At 40.7% G+C, this 18,452-nt stretch overlaps 1 protein-coding gene across 2 annotated transcripts in view; it reads left to right on the top strand.

Annotated features, from left to right (window-relative positions):
- Nucleotides 1-12,859, top strand: part of ANO5 (anoctamin 5) — a 60,747-nt gene extending 47,888 nt beyond the window's left edge. For both annotated transcript variants that reach the window (XM_084208761.1, XM_084208760.1), the window contains 7 exons: nt 745-914; nt 1,518-1,615; nt 4,265-4,395; nt 5,979-6,184; nt 7,046-7,227; nt 8,275-8,380; nt 9,211-12,859. In XM_084208761.1, coding sequence (XP_084064887.1) covers nt 745-914; nt 1,518-1,615; nt 4,265-4,395; nt 5,979-6,184; nt 7,046-7,227; nt 8,275-8,380; nt 9,211-9,432 — 1,115 coding nt within the window. In that variant the 3' untranslated portion in view covers nt 9,433-12,859. The remainder of the gene's footprint in view (nt 1-744; nt 915-1,517; nt 1,616-4,264; nt 4,396-5,978; nt 6,185-7,045; nt 7,228-8,274; nt 8,381-9,210) is intronic.
- Nucleotides 12,860-18,452: the final 5,593 nt, after the last annotated feature.

Raw genomic sequence — 18,452 nt, 5'->3', positions numbered from 1 at the left:
CAACACATCTGCCAGGTGCTCACCAATTCAGAAGAACTTGAATGTTTGTGGTGTATTTTCATATGCTACTTCCCAACTTGAATTGGTTATATGTTATCATTTTACAGGACATTTGACAATAATATGCTTAGGCCTTCCTGCTGCCTTCAAATGTGAAAGACAGTGAGCAGCAAAAGGCAGCAAAACCCTAAGCAAAGGTTTGGTGATTTACAGAAGCTTCAAGATGCCCCAGTTCTTCTGCCCTTCATGAGCCTTGTCTTTCAGAGGCACATGGGCCATGCAGCTTCTGCTGATTTTAATGATATGCACGTACAGTATGTTGGGGAAAAAATATTGTAACATACTTCTCTACCACAAAGAAAAAAAATAATTGTGCGTTGCCAATGGTGAAATCTTCATGCTACAGGAGATGCTTCTAGTTACTGTTTGAGATTCATCTCAGATCTCCTAAAATAGTGTAACATTTGGGGATGGACAAGTGCTAATGGACAGGACAAAGAAGCAGAAATTAAATTTTATAGAGGTTTTAGATATGAATGTCCTTTGCCTGCATCAAATGTTGCATTGTAAAGTAAGGGTAGGGTGTCTGAAAGCAGAAACTCCATCTGCTGACGTGTTTGTAGGTGTTCTTATTTTCTTTTTTTTTTTTTCATTTAAGACCACTGTGCATGATGAATATTTGTGAATCTGTATCCTTTTAAATGGAATAAAGGAACATAAAATTATTGTTTTCTCATTTCACAGAGATCCCCAGAACTCATATGGAGTATGAGAACAGGCTCACTATGAAAATGTTTTTGTTCCAGTTTGTCAACTACTATTCATCCTGCTTCTATGTGGCCTTCTTCAAAGGGAAGTTTGTTGGTTACCCAGGTGCCTACACGTACATGTTTAATCGCTGGCGAAATGAAGAGGTAAGATTTTCTTAATTAAGGTTAATTAATTGTTCCCTTCAGTCTGCACTGTCATAAATTTCCAGCTGCAGGCTTGGTCTGAACTGAGCTGGACCTTAGCTGGCTATCCTAAAGCTGATGCTGAAGTTTAAAAAGTCCAATGATTCTTCCTGCTGCTGCTATCCAGGGCAACACCAGGAGTGAAAATCTGTCAGTCACAAGAATGAAAAATCATAATGCTTTTCTTGGTCCCAGTTCTCCTGAAATCCCAGTGCTTCTCAACATGGGTCTTAAAAAAAAAAAAAATCTGGTGCTGAGAGCTCATTGAGTGCAAGAGATTAACCTTGCCCGAGGGGTGTATGCTGCACACAGATCCTGTTGAAGCATCTCTGAATTACTCTGTCTTCATATGGTTGCTCTGTTTTGGTGTGTGTTTTGTCTCACACTTGAAACACTTAAAGCCCTTCCTGAGAGAGTGGCTTAGCTGGCAGTCCATGTGGAAATTAAGTATTGTCCTTACAAGTTTTAAGGTCTCCTCTCTTGCATTTATACAGCAGTAGTATACAGTTTATCTGGGTGATGCCCATTATCCATGTCCATTGACACTCAGTTTGTCTCCTCCAGTGTGATCCTGCAGGCTGTTTGATAGAACTGACGACACAGCTCACCATAGTCATGGCTGGCAAGCAGATCTGGGGAAATATCCAGGAGGCTATTGTTCCGTAAGTTCTCTCTGACACTGAGGTGCCCATCTCTTAGCCAGAGGAAATTCCTGGGAGGAGTGATTGCCATGTGAGGAACATAAGAAGAATTCTGTAAATGAAGCACAAATTCTGACACTTATTTCATAAAGGTTTTTAGTCTCTGTTGTGAAAGCCCTGTTTGTAAAAGCAGGGCTTTTTAAGAAGCTTGCTCAGATAAGGGGAGGGACTATGTCAGAGCTGTTGTTTGCAAATAGAGCTGTTGTTTGTAAATAGAGATGGGCTGGTGGGAGATGTGGTGGTTGGAGGCTGCTTGGGGCATAGTGATCATGAAATTATAGAGTTCTCAGTGTTTGGGGAAATCAGGAGGAACATCAATAAGACTTTTACATTGGACTTACAGAGGGCAGACTTTGGCCTATTTAGGAGACTTATTCAGAGTTCCTTGGGAAGCAGTTCTTAAAACCAAAGGAGTCCAGGAAAGGTGGGTGGGAAACAGAGATCTTGTGGGCACAGAACAGACTGTCCCTGTGTGTCAAAATTCAGCCAGGCAAATGTCCAGCCTGGGTGGGCAATGAGGTTTTGAAGGAACTTAGGAATGAAAGGAGGATGTATCGTCTTTGGAAGGAGGGTCAGGTCTCTCAGGAAGTATTTATGGGGGTTGCTAGGGCATGTAGGAAAAAAATTAGGGAGGCCAAAGCTCAGTTTGAACTAAGTTTGGCAACATTTGTAAAGGATAATAAAAAATGTTTTTACAAATAAATTAATAGGAAAAGGAAGGGTAAGACCAACCTTTGTTCTTTATTAGATGTGGGAGGGAACTTAATAGCTGCAGATGAGGAGAAAGTGGAGGTGCTTGGTGCCTTCTTTGCCTCAGTCTTTAGTGGGAAGACAGCTCATCCTCAGGACAGCTGTTCTCCTGGGTTGGTAAATGGTGTCCGGGAGCAGAATGGTCCCCCTGCTATCCAGGAGGAGGCAGTCAGAGAACTGCTGAGCTGCTTGGATGTTCATAAATCCATGGGACCAGACAGGATCCACCCCAGGGTGATGAGGGAGCTGGCAGATGAGCTTGGGAAGCTGCTCTCCATCATTTACCAGCAGTCCTGGCTCACTGGTGAGGTTCCAGATGGCTGGAAGCTGCCCAGTGTGACACCCATTCACAGCAAGGGTGGGAAGGAAGATTCTGGTAATTATAGACCAGCTAGCCTGACCTCAGTACCAGTAAGGTTATGGAACAGTTTATCCCGAGTGTCATCACGCAGCACTTAGAGGATGGCAGGGGATCAGAGCAGCCAGCAGGGCTTTAGGAGGGGAAGGTCGTGTTTGACCCACGTGGTCTCCTCTGATGGCCAGTGGATGCAGGAAGGGCTGTGGATGTGTCTCTTTGGACTCCAGCTGGCCTTTGGCACTGTCTCCCACAGCCCACCCCTGGAAAAGCTGCAGCCCAGGGCTGGGGCAGGAGCACTCTGTGCTGGGTTCAGAGCTGGGTGGCCAGGCCAGAGAGGAGTGGGGAGCAGTGCTACATCCAGCTGGCAGCCAGGCACCAGGGAGTCCCTCAAGGCTCTGTGCTGGGGCCAGCTCTGCTCAGTATTTTTACTGACCCCATGGATGAGGGGATTGAGTCTTTCTTTAGTGAATTTGCAGACCACACTGAGCTGGGAGCATGTGTCCATCTGCTGGAAGGTAGGAGGGCTCTGCAGAGATACCTGGAACAGTTGGATGGATGGGCAGAGTCCAATAGGATGAAGTTTAATAAGTCCAAGTGCCAAGTCCTGCATTTTGGCCACAATAACCCCCTGCAGTGTTACAGACTGGGGACAGTGTGGCTGGACAGGGCCCAGGCACAAAGGGACCTGGGGCTGCTGCTGACAGCAGCTAAACATGGGCCAGCAGTGTGCCCTGGTGGCCAGGAAGGCTCCTGGCCTGGGTCAGGAATGGTGTGGCCAGCAGGAGCAGGGAGGTCATCCTTCCCCTGCACTCTGCACTGCTGGGGCCAAACACTGAGTGCTGAGTCCAGCCCTGCCCCTCAGGCTGGGAAGGACCTTGGGACGCTGAGCACATCCAGAGGGGGCAGTGAGGCTGGAGAGGGGCTGGGAGCACAAACCCTGTGAGGAACCACTGAGGGAGCTGGGGCTGTTCAGCCTGGAGAAAAGGAGACTCAGGGGTGACCCTATCACTCTCTACAGCTCTCTGAAAGGTGCCTGTGCTCAGGTGGGGTTGGTCTCTTTCTCCAGGCAGCACTGACAGAACCAGAGGACAGAGTCTTAAGCTGCACCAAGGGAAATATAGGTTGGATATTAGGAAAAAGTTTTTTACAGAAAGAGTGATAAAGTACTGGAATGGCTGCCCACCTGGGGAGGTGGTGGAGTCCCCATCCCTGGGTGTGTTTAACAAAGCCTGGATGTGGCACTGGGTGCCGGGTTTGGCTGAGGTGTTAGGGCATGGGTTGGACTTGATGATCTTAAAGGTCTCTTCCAACCCAGTGATTCTGTGATTCTGACTTCACAGAATATTCTGAGTTGGAAGGGACCCACAAGGTCTGAGTCCAGCTCTTAAGTGAAGGGCCTGTACAGGGACTGAACCTGTACAGGTGTTACTGGCACCGTGCCCTAACCAAGTGAGCCAATCTGATCTGCTTCACTCATTGTTAACGTTTTCCTGCATGTACAGCTGGATTTGTAACTGGTGGGGTCGTCGGAAAGCCAGAAATAATCCTGAAAATTTATACAGTCGCTGGGAGCAAGACCATGATCTGCAGACATTTGGAGCCTTAGGCCTGTTCTATGAATATTTAGAAATGGGTAAGTTTAAAATTACACATTTGGAATTGAGGACAGGACACCTCGTACTGACACTTCCAAAAGAACATTTTCTCGATTAATTGTTGTGGGTTGATGCCACCACTTTCGTCTGCATAGCAGGACTATTAACTGCTGGGAATCATTAAATAGGTCAGCCCAATTTAAAAAAAAAAAGCTGTCTTTGCATCTTGAACTGCTGTGAATTTCACAGAAACACTGCAAAGACGTTTTGTTTTCCTCATTTGAATGGGGAACATTATTCTCAGTGCAGCCAGCTGCCTCTGTGTCTGTTCTTTTCTTGTTCCAAAGCATATTCTTAGCTGATGTCAGTGGAAATTTTAAGTATGGGATGAGTGCCAAATGTGCTGTAAGGATGGGTACTGCAGACATGAGAGCTATTAACTGGCTAGAGGAGAATCCCTTCAGCTTTAGTCTTGCACTGATCAGTGCTTCCCTTCAGTCCTTTAGACCAGCAGAGGGAGTGTGGGCAAGGGAATATGGGTTTGCAAAGGTAAAGTGAGCGTGTGAGCTTATAACAGCAGTTTCCAAAACCTGAGAAACTGAAACCAAAACTGAAGCCAAGCTAAATCTAAAGGATACTTTAAAGAAGTTAATGTTTGTTTATTACAAAGATACATTTTGTTGAAAAATGAACCTTTGTATTGTTTTATTTCTGCAGAAATAGCTAGAAGTGTTCTAGAGATGCTGGTGTTAGTATCACTTTAATTTGATACAGGACTGTGGTCTTGTGAAACTAATACACTCAGAATGCACTGTTGCCAGCTATGTCCTTGCTCTTCCAGAATCAGAACTATTATCAGAGGGCTGCTAAGCTAGGAATTTTGTTGCTTATCTGAGGTGAAGAACTTACCACTGAAATCATGGAAGAGTGAATGACTGGTGTGTGGGAATTTATTTTATGTACTGCCTAAACCAGAAAAAAAATGTTCTATTTCCTTTACTTGAAACATAGTGGCAGTATTGGCTGAGGTGTGCTGAGGATTATCACATTCTGTACTGAGATACTTAATTTTGGTAACAACTGAAAGGATCATTTGTATACTCAATTCACAATTCTTAAACTAATGTCAACATTCCCCAATGGAACTATTGCATATAGAATTGTTATGCATGTTTTGATTAAATCAGTAACAATAGGTGGAGGTAAGGTTGTGAGGTGTGTGGTTGATAAGTAAAAGAAAAACAAGATGGTACAAACTGCAAGAGAACAAAACTGGCCTGATAACAATTGAGAAATTTGATGGATGAATCCATCCCAATTCCCTTACAGTTACACACCATTTATATGAGAATTGCAGCACCCTGAAAGGATTGGTATCCAGCACTGCTGGCAGCATCATTTCACAGGATCCAAATGCTCATTTCTATGGGTGCTGCTGAGTGGCAGCCTGAAGGGACTGGAGAAGTCTTGGGGCTGATTGTCACTTAGCTCAGGCCAGGGCTGAAGATGACTTGTGCAGCCTGGCAGAAGTTTGCCATTTGTCTGCTAGTGGCAGACACCCATCATTCTGAGGATACTTCTGGAAGGGCAGATTTTGACACATTGTTTTTCTCTCTTGCAGTCATTCAGTTTGGATTCATAACTCTCTTTGTGGCATCCTTTCCCCTGGCTCCCCTTCTTGCTCTGATGAATAATATCCTGGAGATTCGCGTAGACTCCTGGAAATTGACCACTCAGTACAGAAGACCTGTGGCTGCAAAAGCACATAGCATAGGAGTGTGGCAGGAAATCCTCAATGGGATGGCCATCCTGTCTGTTGTCACCAATGTAAGTATGTTAATATTTATTTACTTACTTAGGTATGTGATGCATTAGCTGGGGAATCTCAAGTTGGAGAACCAAAACCACTGGGCTGTGCTACATCAACACTGATTCTTCCATGTACTCAAAATGTGAAGAATTAAAAACCAGCTGATGCTTTTTCTCCTTCATCAACACTGTATCATGTTAACCTGCAAAGGTACCATCAAACCATTTTAGTGGTTTGGCTTGTCCATATGTTGGCAGTGTGCAGCTCCCAGTCCACATTTTATTGGCCGTAATCTTTCATTCCATTGTCTGTGTTTTCCAGCCTTTTGGAATGGCGTAAGCCAGTACGAAGCTTAAGTCTGGTGAAGCACACTGATTGCCCAGAGGGAGCTGTAGGGGACAGGAAAGGTGGATGAATCCTGTGGGTCAGATGCATTTTTGTTCTTGTTGCTATGAGGTCTGTTCAGTGAGAATTCTGCTCTGCTTCTGGGTGCCCCTGTGGGACCAGTGGCTCCAAGTATTTTTTATAAACTGGTAACTAAATGCTATGCCAGTATTTCATTGGAAACATATTGTAAAGCAGCCTACTGAGCGCAAGAGGTGCCTCTTTTGAGTGTGTCTCAGTCAACAAACCCACTTGCAGGTACTGCCATAGTAGCATAATAGCTCAGCACCTTAAGTATCTCAAGCTTCCAGGAAAAATGTGCTGAGGCTGCAAGTCAGCATCTTTTACCAAGGTGAAGTGCCCCAGTCATGCTTCTCACCCTTTCTTAAAAGATTTTGGGTAATGCCAGAATCACAGGGCCACAACACCTTTATAAATCTGCTCACAGATTTTGCGTGCCACTTTCCTTATTTCTTTTTCCAATTTCTTTTCAGGCTTTCATTGTTGCCTTCACATCAGATATGATTCCTCGTTTAGTTTACTACTATGCTTATTCTGAAAATGAAGACTCACCAATGTCTGGATACATAAACAACAGCTTGTCAGTGTTTCTAATCTCAGATTTTCCTGAGAGAAATGAACCTAAAGAGAATCCAGAAAACTTTGTCATATGCAGGTTGGTGTCACTTTGTATAGAAAACAGCATAAAAAAGCAATTAATATCTAGGTTGTCCATTAGAAAATAATTTATGTCATTCTCATCATTCTAAAATGGGAGAAGTAATATTTAGACAATTGATAAGGTAATGGTTGAGGTGGTAAGATATCAAACCAATAACAAAACAATCACCTCAAAAAAAATCACCATTAAAAGTCTCATTGCTAAATTGCATTTTGCTTTTTCTTCATTGGATTTTTTGTTTACGTAATTACACTATTGATTTTTGAGTGAGGAAGGAGATTTATGTCGCTAAAGTTGCAAACTTCAGCCTATATGTTCAAAGATTTTTTGGCTGAATAAGTGGAAAAGAAAGCAGAATAGAGGAGATATTTAGGTCCCAAAGCTGAAAATGAGATATGGTATTTAAAATCAGTCCTTATTTTGCTTGATTGGACCAAAAATCAGACCTATCCTGCTTTCATTTAGAAAGTAGTCCTTTTCTTGCTAGCATTGGAGATTCTAGAATAATTGCAAAAGAACTTTGGAAATGGTAAAATAAAAGTATTGATTGGATGAAAAAATCTCAAAGCAAACAAAAAACCCCCCTAAACCAACCACCCCAGCACTTTTGGAAACAGCTACATTTGTTTGTTGGTGTAGAACGTGCACTCAAGTCTGTCCTTTCATGAAGCCTTGCATCTGTCCAGGCCATAATCTGCTCATGTGTGTCACATTTATTCAGTGTCCATTACCCTGTGATCCATCCCATCACCCTGTCCTGTATTATTCGAGCATTGCCTGAAAAACAAGTAACCTGTGGGCCAAATTTCACATCACACATGCTCATCTCTGCTCTGGTGCTGTGTGTGTGAGGGTGTTTAGGCAAACACAAGATAGAAACAAATTGAGAGGCAACCTTTTTCTGTAAAAGGAAGCAGACCATTTAAAACAAGAAAAGGTTCCTTAAGTGACAGCTGTACTTGCTTGTAAGTGTCACTGAGCTTGTAATCTGTCCCAGGCTGAATGTGACATTTCACCTTTGCATGTCTGTCATTCCTACAGGTACAGAGACTATCGATATCCTCCAGACCATGAGAAGAAGTACTTACACACTATGCAGTTCTGGCACATTCTTGCTGCAAAACTGGCCTTCATAATTATTATGGAGGTATGTTCCCTACAAAATTTCCTTCTGACATTTGTACCTTCTGATTTGTGTAGATAATTACTAGTGTTACAGAAAATAGAATTGCTGGGAGTATAAGATAATTTGTTCCCTAGATAATACCAAGTAGTCATGGCCTACTGTTCCTGGGCCCTTTGACTTCAGTGAGCTGTCCTCAGAGTAGCAAAAGTGCAAATGGCTGAGGAGACTGCAAATGTCGATCAAAATAATCAAAAAAATAAAAAAGGTCTTTATGTCAGTGTAAGAGATGAAAGCCACCAGGACTAGCATTTCCACTCCTCTTGCTTTCATTAAGGAGCTGCATGTGAGATGTGTTCAAAATTCAGACAGCATTTTGCAATGATGTATATTGGTTAAAAACAGCTAAATCAGTAGTTTGGATAACTGGCCCATCAGTGTTAAGCCACTGCTTTGCAAGTTATGAAGGAAGAAGGGAGTAAGTAGTTCAAGTGCTAATCTCATCACTTTTCCTGCTGTGTTTCATCAGCTCTCAAAGCTAAGTGTTACCAGCACAGCTGTGTGAACTTTCTAACAAACCACACAGAGGAGTTAAAGAGTGATAGTGTCAGGCCCTGACACTTTCCTGTTAGGTTTGCTAAGCCATTAATGGTTTGGAATTAAAATTTCTGCCTAAGATGGGTTTTAATCTTAGTGCACATCTTAGATATACATTAATTCAGGCTATATTACTCCAGGACAGCCAAATGAAATGTATTTTATTGTGAACAAAAAGTGACATATTTGGTGTCAGATTAAACAAAAGGTGCTTCTTTTGGTAATGAGTGGGTTTTTTTGTTTTTTTCTTTTTTCAGCATGTTGTATTCATCGTCAAATTCTTTGTAGCATGGATGATCCCTGATGTTCCTGCAGACGTGAAAGCCAAAATAAAACGTGAAAAGTATTTAACCCAAAAAATCCTACATGAGTATGAACTTGAGAAACTGAAGGAGAGACTGTGCCAAGGTGATAAACGAGCCACAGAAAAAGAGTTCATTGCCACGGAAGGGAGAATGGAGCTATCCAGAGCAATGTAGCCAAAAACCCAGCTGTTTTGGGATTTAGCTTGTTCTAGCTTTTTTTATCTGTGGTTTGCTCAGTATGCATCATGTTGAAAGCTGTAGGAGAGTTCAACTCTTCTTTTTCAGTCCAAAGATTTGAGAGTTTTCTTTAAAAGTTTTACTGAGCTTTCAAAGTTTAAGAAATCTACTGAACTGTATGATTTCAGCACTGGTTTTTATTTACCCATGACTTTGAATTGTAAATGTAATCTCGTAATCCTAGCATTTGGACTCCTGGTATAGGGACTGTTAACCTCAAAGGGCTCACAGGGCATGATAAGGTCATTTACCACCAAGCCCTCTCCCTGTTGCTAATTGCAACATTCCAGGCTGTGTCCCAGCTGGCTGAAAAGGATACCACAGAGGGCCACTGCTGTGGAAAATGCTGAAAATTATTATTTTTATTATGTGGTAATTTAAATAGAACACTCCTGATACAAGGATTAAGGTTTGGGGCTTTTTTTTATATTCACTATGTCTTATGAAGCATTGGTTTGAACTTCTATACCTTTTATAGAAGGAATTGATTTTTAAAGGTGTATTGCCTTAATTCCACTTGGAATTATTTATAGGCACAAAATTCAGTTAATGCAATAGTGAAGGGAATAAAAAAAATAGTGAAGGGAAAAAAAAAGCCATAATTTATTTTCCTAAAGATACAATTTATCAAAGAGTTTATTCTCTAAATGCAGATATTGTGGAATCACCTAATTGCAATGGGTTTAGAAAATATGTGTATGATTTGGAAAATAACAGTTATTTAATTTCTCATTCTCAAAAACTGTCATTGGAAGATTATGTTTGACTTTTTTTTTTGGCCAAAGCTGCTTGTTTGTTTATTTATTTCTTTGTTTGGATTCTCAGTGAATGCCAGCAAAGGGCTAAAGTTGTGTGTCTGTCCTCAGTGCATACTATGGAGTGTGCCTGCACTCCATGGCAGTGGATTGGGAGCTGGACCACCATACCAGTTGATTTAGCTGAATGGTTTGGTCTTGGATTTTTATCCAAAATATTTTAAGCATGCCAAATAATGTATGTTTATGCTGTTATTTCCTTATACATAGTATCCTGAGGCTTGGGGGTTGTTCTGTTGGGTGTTTTTTTCTCCCTTTGAATCTTTGGGAAGGATTCTTTTCTTTTCTTTTTTGTTAGGAGGCTTTTCTACAAAGTTACTGAGTTTATAAATATGTAATAACTATTGTGCAAAGTAGCTTCCAGCTGTTTAAGAATGTGCCCTCATTCTCTAGTTTGAAGCAGGTAGGCATTTTTGTGATTTTGCTGTATATTTAAAACATATCAACGCTTCCATGCTCAGTGCCTTGTTTCTTTGCATTTGGCAAGAGGTGTGAAAATGATCTCTGCAGGGCAGTTCCTATTTCCAAAATGTGCTTGCAGGCATTTGCCTACTGTGAACCTGCAGACAGAGCTGTTCAGTGTTAGGGAACCTTGGCACACTTCTGTTTCAGTGCCATGTGGACTGTTGGAGAGCAGTTCATGCCTAGACTGCAGACTGTGGTAACACCAGATTATTGAGTTCTCTCATGCTGAATTAGACAAGATTAGAAAATGTTGCTCTATTTGCACTTTGAAAGTTATACTTCCTCGCAAGTATACACACAAAAATTGAGATTTGTATTCCATATCAGTGAATGATGTACTGTTTACTGCTGCCACAACTTAGGGTATTTGGTTTTTGCAAACCTCACCTGTGTCTTGGAGTACTTGGTGAGTAACCTTAATGTTGAAAGGGTTTTAAATCCATGTCCTGAGTGGAGCTGTTGTTATGAGCAGAAGGATTAAGTGCCTACCTCGAGCTCACATCACGGTTTGGCTGCCAGTCAAGGACTCGATGCCAATGTACATTTCTCGTTACTGTAAGTTATTCACCTTCATTCTCTAAGGTTGCTTGATCAATCAAACATGTTGGCAATTTATGTTCTTGAATATTCATATATATTTGAAGTGATGGATCTGTTGGAGGAATGCATGTGTAAATAAATTAGCTCTGCTGCTTGATGTGTAAGCCAAAGAAGAGTATCAGCCATCAGTGGTAATCACATATCAAACACCACAATTTGCACAATGAAAGCACTGTGCTGCATCTTGCACATATACTGTTAATTAAACTGCTTCATTTAGATGTTGTGGGTTTGTTACTGTTTGCAGTGCAGACAGATGCTTCAAACAGAAAGGTGATGAGATGCAAAAGGATATTTCTGTGCAAAATGTACAACCTGACTGAAGCTGAGAACAGATTTGGAAATTCAGCATTAGATGCACTATTTCTGCTTATGGAAGATTAGTTTCTTCAAGTAATAAAGTGTCCTAATGTACTACACTTAAAAAGATATCAGCAAAATCGATGTGTTGTGAATGAATAATGCTATATAAGAGCAAGATGGAGGAAAATAAGGAAATACATGTGTTTGGGATACAGCATTGATAGGCAGACCCTGAATTTGAATTGATTTTTTGACTCCTACTTTGTGTTTCTTACAAACTTATTTTTTAAGATCGCTTACTATTTAATGCAATACAGATGTTTTGTATATGTTGTATCATGCAATAGAAAGTGGAAAAAACCCTGGGATCAGCTTATTTAGAAAGAAATATGTATCTTAAAAACAAGACATTACAGTTTGTAGCATTACTTCTTCGTATACAGAAACTGTTGAAAAGAGGATCTGTTGTCATACTGAAAGCTAATATCACATAAGAAATTAGTCTTGACACCTTTTTACATAGTAGTTTGCCTTTACTTGCCATTAAGCAGTATTTTGACTAAAGGTATCAGTATGGTTGAGTTTATAATGGTTCACATAAGTTTCCTGAGGTGTTCTTAAAAAGTGAGAACAGTAAGGAAGGCCTGGTCAGTTTGGAGATGTGCTGATTGTTACTGTTGGAATATTTTATTTCTATGTGATTCAGTATCTAAAAGTGTCCTTTAACGGAAGTGAATAAAGTTCTGTGTTGCAATTACTATAATTTACATAACAATAGATTGGCTCATTAGAATTAGTTACACAAAACAAAATTGACCTTTCAGGTGTGATACAATCAGGGATTTTTTTTATTTTTTATTTTTACAATTAAAATTTAGGTTGTTTACCTTGGGAAGGTTTAGCGTGGTATGTTCTAAGCAGAGGACTGCAAAATAAGAGTGCTACTATGAGACACTATCGTATTTTTCCTAGAAATTTTTTTACTGTGCTTTTACTTTTTTATGTAGTGCTGTCAGTTTGAGGCAAGAGAATGGAGTGAAAATAGATGGAGTTTCTGACTATTCTACATGTACCACTTGTTTGACTTGTACTGTTGTGTAATCTGAGTGGTGTTTTTGTCTGCTATGTATGTTGCTGATATATATGATAAACTAATGTCAGAATAAATTTTTTAAACATTCTGCTAACATTTAATATGCACATTTAATAAGATCTAAGTCTAGCAAATAAAGCTGTGTTCATTTTTAATGTGCTGTCAACTTGTGTGTGAAAATTCCAAGAACCGAGAGAGGAGCCGAAGTGCTAGAAGTGAAGTAGCTGGAGCACCTCCTGGAAGGGAATATTCATACAGATTTCTGCAACTCACAATGTATGTTGTGCTCATACAGATCCATTTTCAGCCAGGCTGCTTCTCCCTGCCTTATCTGGATACAGTTTTTATTGCTGCAATGCCAGGACCTGAGGTGACTTCTCAAGTTCTCAGTCACACATGCAGTTTCCGCACACAGCACAAGTGGTTCACATAGATGCACTTTAAATAGCTTGGAGTACATATCCTGGGAAAGATGGCAGGGCTGAAGCTTTCCCAAGGCACTGGGCAAGTCTTACAATACATATTTTATTCTTTCATAAAAGTCACTTCTGGGACCAGTGAAGGGCTTTGGATTAAATCCCAGGGAATCTGCTTGAAGTTTCTGACTTGCTCTCAGTAGATGTTTTTATCTCAGCATGTCACCTCTCCTGTTGTATCACCTTGTCAGGATTCTGGGAACAGGGTCACCTGCCACACTTGATGGGTCATTTCCTTTGTAATTTTGAAATTGCAAACTGAGGCACATACAATTTAAGCAAATTAAAGAAAGGTATAAGATGAATTAAAGAATCTTCTCTGTATTAAAAAAGGAGAGAAGAAAAAAAGGCCAAAACAAGCAAGGAGTAATTATATAATATGTACCACTACTGTGCTCGCTACTGGGTGAGATAGGGTACTTGATTAAATATGAAAATGAAAATACATTAAAAGGAGAAGAAAATGGTAGCAAAAGAAAGAGAGGAGGGATTAAAAAAAAAGATGAAGGAAGGTCCTGTTGATATGCATTTCTATATTAAGTTGTGAGTTTTCATTCCAGCTTTGCTCTTGGAGGTTAAACCTTGCCTCCACCGAGGCCTGTAGTAAATGGGTAATTTAAATTTAATTGGGGATACAATGTCACTCAAAGTCAAGTATATTTTATAAAAAAGAGCAGCATGGTAGCTTGTGAGAAGACATTCACAAATTCTTGTACCAACCTGGCTTTCCTCATGATTAGAAATTGTAACTACCCTTCAAAAGTCTTAATTGCTTTATTTAACTTGTGCACCACAATTCAGTGGTTCTACTTTCTGAATCAGAAAAATAGGTAAGGCATCTATATGATCTATCCAGTTTAAAGAGCATTTCTAAAAAATAAGTCCATGTTTATTCTATACAAAGAAAGAAAAATTATAGGGAGCAGTGAGATAGAAGAAATTTTTCCAACATTTGCATCTCAAATGGTGCAAAACATTTTGTCTTACAGGAGTAGAAAAATAAGTAACCCATTCCATAATCAGTGGATTAGTGGGAAAGAACAGCAAGATGTGGGAGAAACAATATGCCAGCATCTGAAGTCTGCAATTTGTTTGAGATGTGTAGGCTGGGAAACAAATAAAATCTTGTCTAATATTCCTCAAAATGTTCAAAATTAATTAAAAAACCAGTTTTTCTGAGAATACTGTCTTAAATGTTTAGGCCACACAGCTGGGAGGCACAGGGGAGGGGTCACTAGCATGTGGTGTGGCAAGAGACACAGAGAGGGTTAATAGAGCCCTCACAAAGGACTTGTTTAAAAAACCTTCCTTCCCTAAACAGATGGAAAGAAGGAAAGGGGGGAAAAGGATGATCATTGCCATCTGAAGGATAACAAAATTATTTCCAGACTTGTATGAATTACTGTGCAGCCTCATTAAGCCACAGCTACTTTTTCTTGTCTGCCTGCCTTCTTAAGGGTGGTCATAACAGTTTTTGCCTCGGCGTCCTTAAAAAGGAGTAGCTAAATTAGATCCCATTCTGGTTTTAAATAATCATTGTCTTAACACAACACTTACATCATTCAGATGCAACTCAGGAAGGGTTTTTTCTCCAAGTACTGAGAAATCTGCTGGGAGATGATGAGTAGGATGTGAAATTCAGCAGCCATATCAATTTTTGGAAGGTGCATACGCACATTCCCCTGCAATAATTAGTGACTATGCTTTCTCAGGCAGAAATGACTCAGTCTGAACCATTTGATAAGGGTAGGATATTTTTTTTAAATTATTCTTTTTGACTCCTCAACCAACCAGTGCTGTTAGCCTGTCAGAAGCATTTGTATTTAAATCACTGACTGACCTTGCTCGGCCCCTGGGTGTTCAAAGCATCCAACACTGTTCAGCATTTCAGTTTTGGTGCTGAAAGATGCAGAGGCCATAGACAGCTGCTTCTGTCATCAGGAGGCATTAAATTAATGAGCCTTGTTGTTATGCTGGCCCTTCCTTAGCCACAGTCTGTTTAAAGCACTTGATGCTGTGGGTCTGCCTGGCCCACACCATCCTCAGCAATGAAAAGTTGCAAAGGTAGGAAAGCTCTGGCTCAGATGGCTCCTAGATCCTTGCATCTCCCATGCTGGTGGCTTTTGCTGATTTCTCTCAGCTAGTGCTTGGTGAAATGTAATACAAGCAGTGCTGGAATGTTCCAGGACTGCTTGTTCAACAGCCCTTTTAATAGGTTTTTCAAAAAGGAACAGAAGTACTCCAGACAGAAGGTTTTATTAGGGAACACTGATAGGAGGGCTTGATTCCCTGCCATGCTACCTCTTCACAGCAGACAGTTTTGCTGTCAGGTTATCTCAAATAAACATTTCTGTTGACAGGAGCCCATTACTAGTGCTAGCAAACAGTAATGTTACAGGTAAGCCTCTTCTCTGGTGGTGGCACCTATATGTTATTCTTCAGCTAAAATTCTGCCTCATCTATTCCAATGTGAAGTGTGTACTATTATTTTCAGACGTGGCCAAGATTTCAAAATCTCTGTAACAAAGTTACAGGGAAAAAAACAAGCAGATGAAATAGGTAGGCCAAGAGATTTATATATAGTAATGGCAATCTGTTAATTTTAAGGTATCTGGAGTTCCTGCTGCTCTAAGCAAGCCACTAATGCACTGCAATCAGGAAGGATTCTCTGCTCTCCCCTTTCATATAGGATTGCTTTCCTCAGCGTCAATGAAGCTTTTTCGCTTTCTCAGAAGCAGCACAGGAGGCAATAGCAAAAAAGTCTCATATTTTGAGTAAGGGAGAATGATCCTGTGTGTTTTATGGTAAGCAATAAGTGCTTTTTTATTGGGTTGTTGTTTGCATTTAGGTGGAAGTAGCAAAGGATTCTGTGGCTGCAACCCACCTGTCACAATGACTCGTGTTTTAATTAGAAGATGCCACCGTATATTGAGTCACCAGGAACCAACATCCAACTTCTTCATCAACTAAAATACTCTCTGTGGGACTGGTGAAAAGATTATGATCTAGTTAATGGGGTCACTGCCGTGGTTAGAACTGTGACATAGATAGAGGAAATCAAAGCAGAAAAAGAGCCTGCCTCATACTTTTGCTATAAATTCAGGGAGCTGGGGTTATGTGCTGAACATGTGAAGGACACTGAAAATAGGAAGGAACTATAAAGTCTCTCTTAATTACTTTATCTTCAGAAGGAGGAAGGTGAATAAACAGAAGTGTGAGGCCTTATGAACTGGAGAAGACAGAAAAGCTGAGGCACCAGACAGGCTTGAAGCCAGCACTTGTAGAGAAATTTTAAATATTCATCTGTATGGAAGAAACCTTTAAAGGTAAATGCTAGTCTGTCAGCAGGTGTCCCCTGCCTAGGAGAAGAGACCCAGGTGTGAGCAGTTAATGCAGGAATTGGAAGGGGGCATCTGAAAGGTTGATTCTGTTGAGAAGGGAAAAGCAGGATTTTCTTTGCTTTTGCACCTGGAAGAAATGAACTGCAAAGCAATCCTTCATTTTCAATGCTCTACAAACTCTGCTTCAAATGTCAGCCCAGAGCACCCAGACACCTCATGGAGCACAGAGCAGCCCCCCTCTCCTTTGCACACACCACCCATCCCTGCCTGCCACATCTCTGTCACTTCAGGACTGAGCTCATTCCTGGGCACAGACAGTCCTGGCAGCCAGGGGTCGAGGTCTCTGCTCTCCAGATGACCCTGAGGTGTTGGAAAGTCTCTTTTTCCCAGCCCCCTGAAGATGTCAGGATTCCTCAGTTCTGCTTTTCAAGGTTGTTTATTTTCTCTTAGCTGTTACATTCCATCTCTGACCTGCTGAGATCTGTCCAGCAGGTTGGGTTGAGGCACACTGAACACCCTTGGGGTGCTGTTAGCTTTTTATACTAAGAACTACCTGTACTTTATTTACAATAATTTTCCAATACCTATCACCTATGTTAGACAGTCTGTCTCTGCTCTAAACCAATCCAGAAGTGCCACCATCCCAGCAGAAGATGGAGGAGGAGGAGGACAGGACACGTCCAGATTCCTCCACCTTGCTTCTTGAACCCCCATTCTAAATCCCCAAAATTCTACTTTTTCACCCTGTGATAAATTCACTATCATTCTATTCAAACCCTTTTGGCTTGTAACTCCTCACACAAAGTCGGTAATTGTTTCCAAGGGCTAAAATCAAAGGCACAGGTGTCTTTGACTCTGTGCCAAGGTCTCTGAGCCCCCTGCCAGGGTCTTGAGTCCTCCAGGGCAGCCAGAGGAATGTCCTGGGTTCCAAGAGCAAGGCTCTTCCACAGGCCTGAGGTGTCTGATGAGGATGGGACAAATGCTGAGCAAGGGAACTTCGGTTCCTGCTGTGGTGAGAACAAACACAACTTCCCATGAGGCTGCATTGGCAAGCTACTTCATTCTGCAATAAATGCCAATTGTTTGGTGCAGAAATGCACAAAATTCAGTCATGTTGAAACTTTATAATTAAGCCTCTAGCTTGAAAAAGGATTGATATTGTTTAGCGTAACAGAGTGACATCAGATCATTATTTTAACAAGAATTTTCTAAGGTAGAATTTTTCATTAAAAACAAATATCTATATCAACAGATTTTTAACCAAAAAAGCTTTGAATTTAAAATATTAAGAATGGAAGTTTTAATTATCTTTTGTTATCATCAAAGACAAAAAGATTACTACTTCCTGCAGTTCTCAGTCTTTCATCTTGTTCTGCAAGACTGAGTTACCAGCTACCACACTCAAGCTGCACTTCAGGTACTTACATGAGAGAGTTGTTGTGTGACCATAGAATCAGACAGATTATATTGTGAACATGTTAATATAATGATAAATGTAATGATAAATATAATATAAATATGATAAATATAATATAACCTATTCAGATTACCTGGAGAATTAAACTCAGACTAATTAATAAATAAAAATCCTGAGAAGTATCAGGTATTTTAATAGTATCAAGAAGAAGAAGTTACTGCTCATGCTCAGTTTGCTCAGTCTTCCCTCCTGATGCCCAAAGGATTTCTGAACCTGATTTGTCTGCTAACAAAAGGGCAGCCACTAACAAAAAAAATGGGATGACATTTTGGTCAAGTATTTATTAAGGGTATTATGATAGGGCCCCAATGTTTAGCAATATTACCAACTGTTTAGAATGACATTAATTTTGAACATTATGTTGTCCTATTTACACCCCTATGACCT

Source organism: Fringilla coelebs (assembly GCF_963513975.1).
Source record: "Fringilla coelebs genome assembly, chromosome: 6".
Lineage (NCBI taxonomy): Eukaryota > Metazoa > Chordata > Aves > Passeriformes > Fringillidae > Fringilla > Fringilla coelebs.
This window is presented reverse-complemented; position numbering and strand designations above follow the sequence as displayed.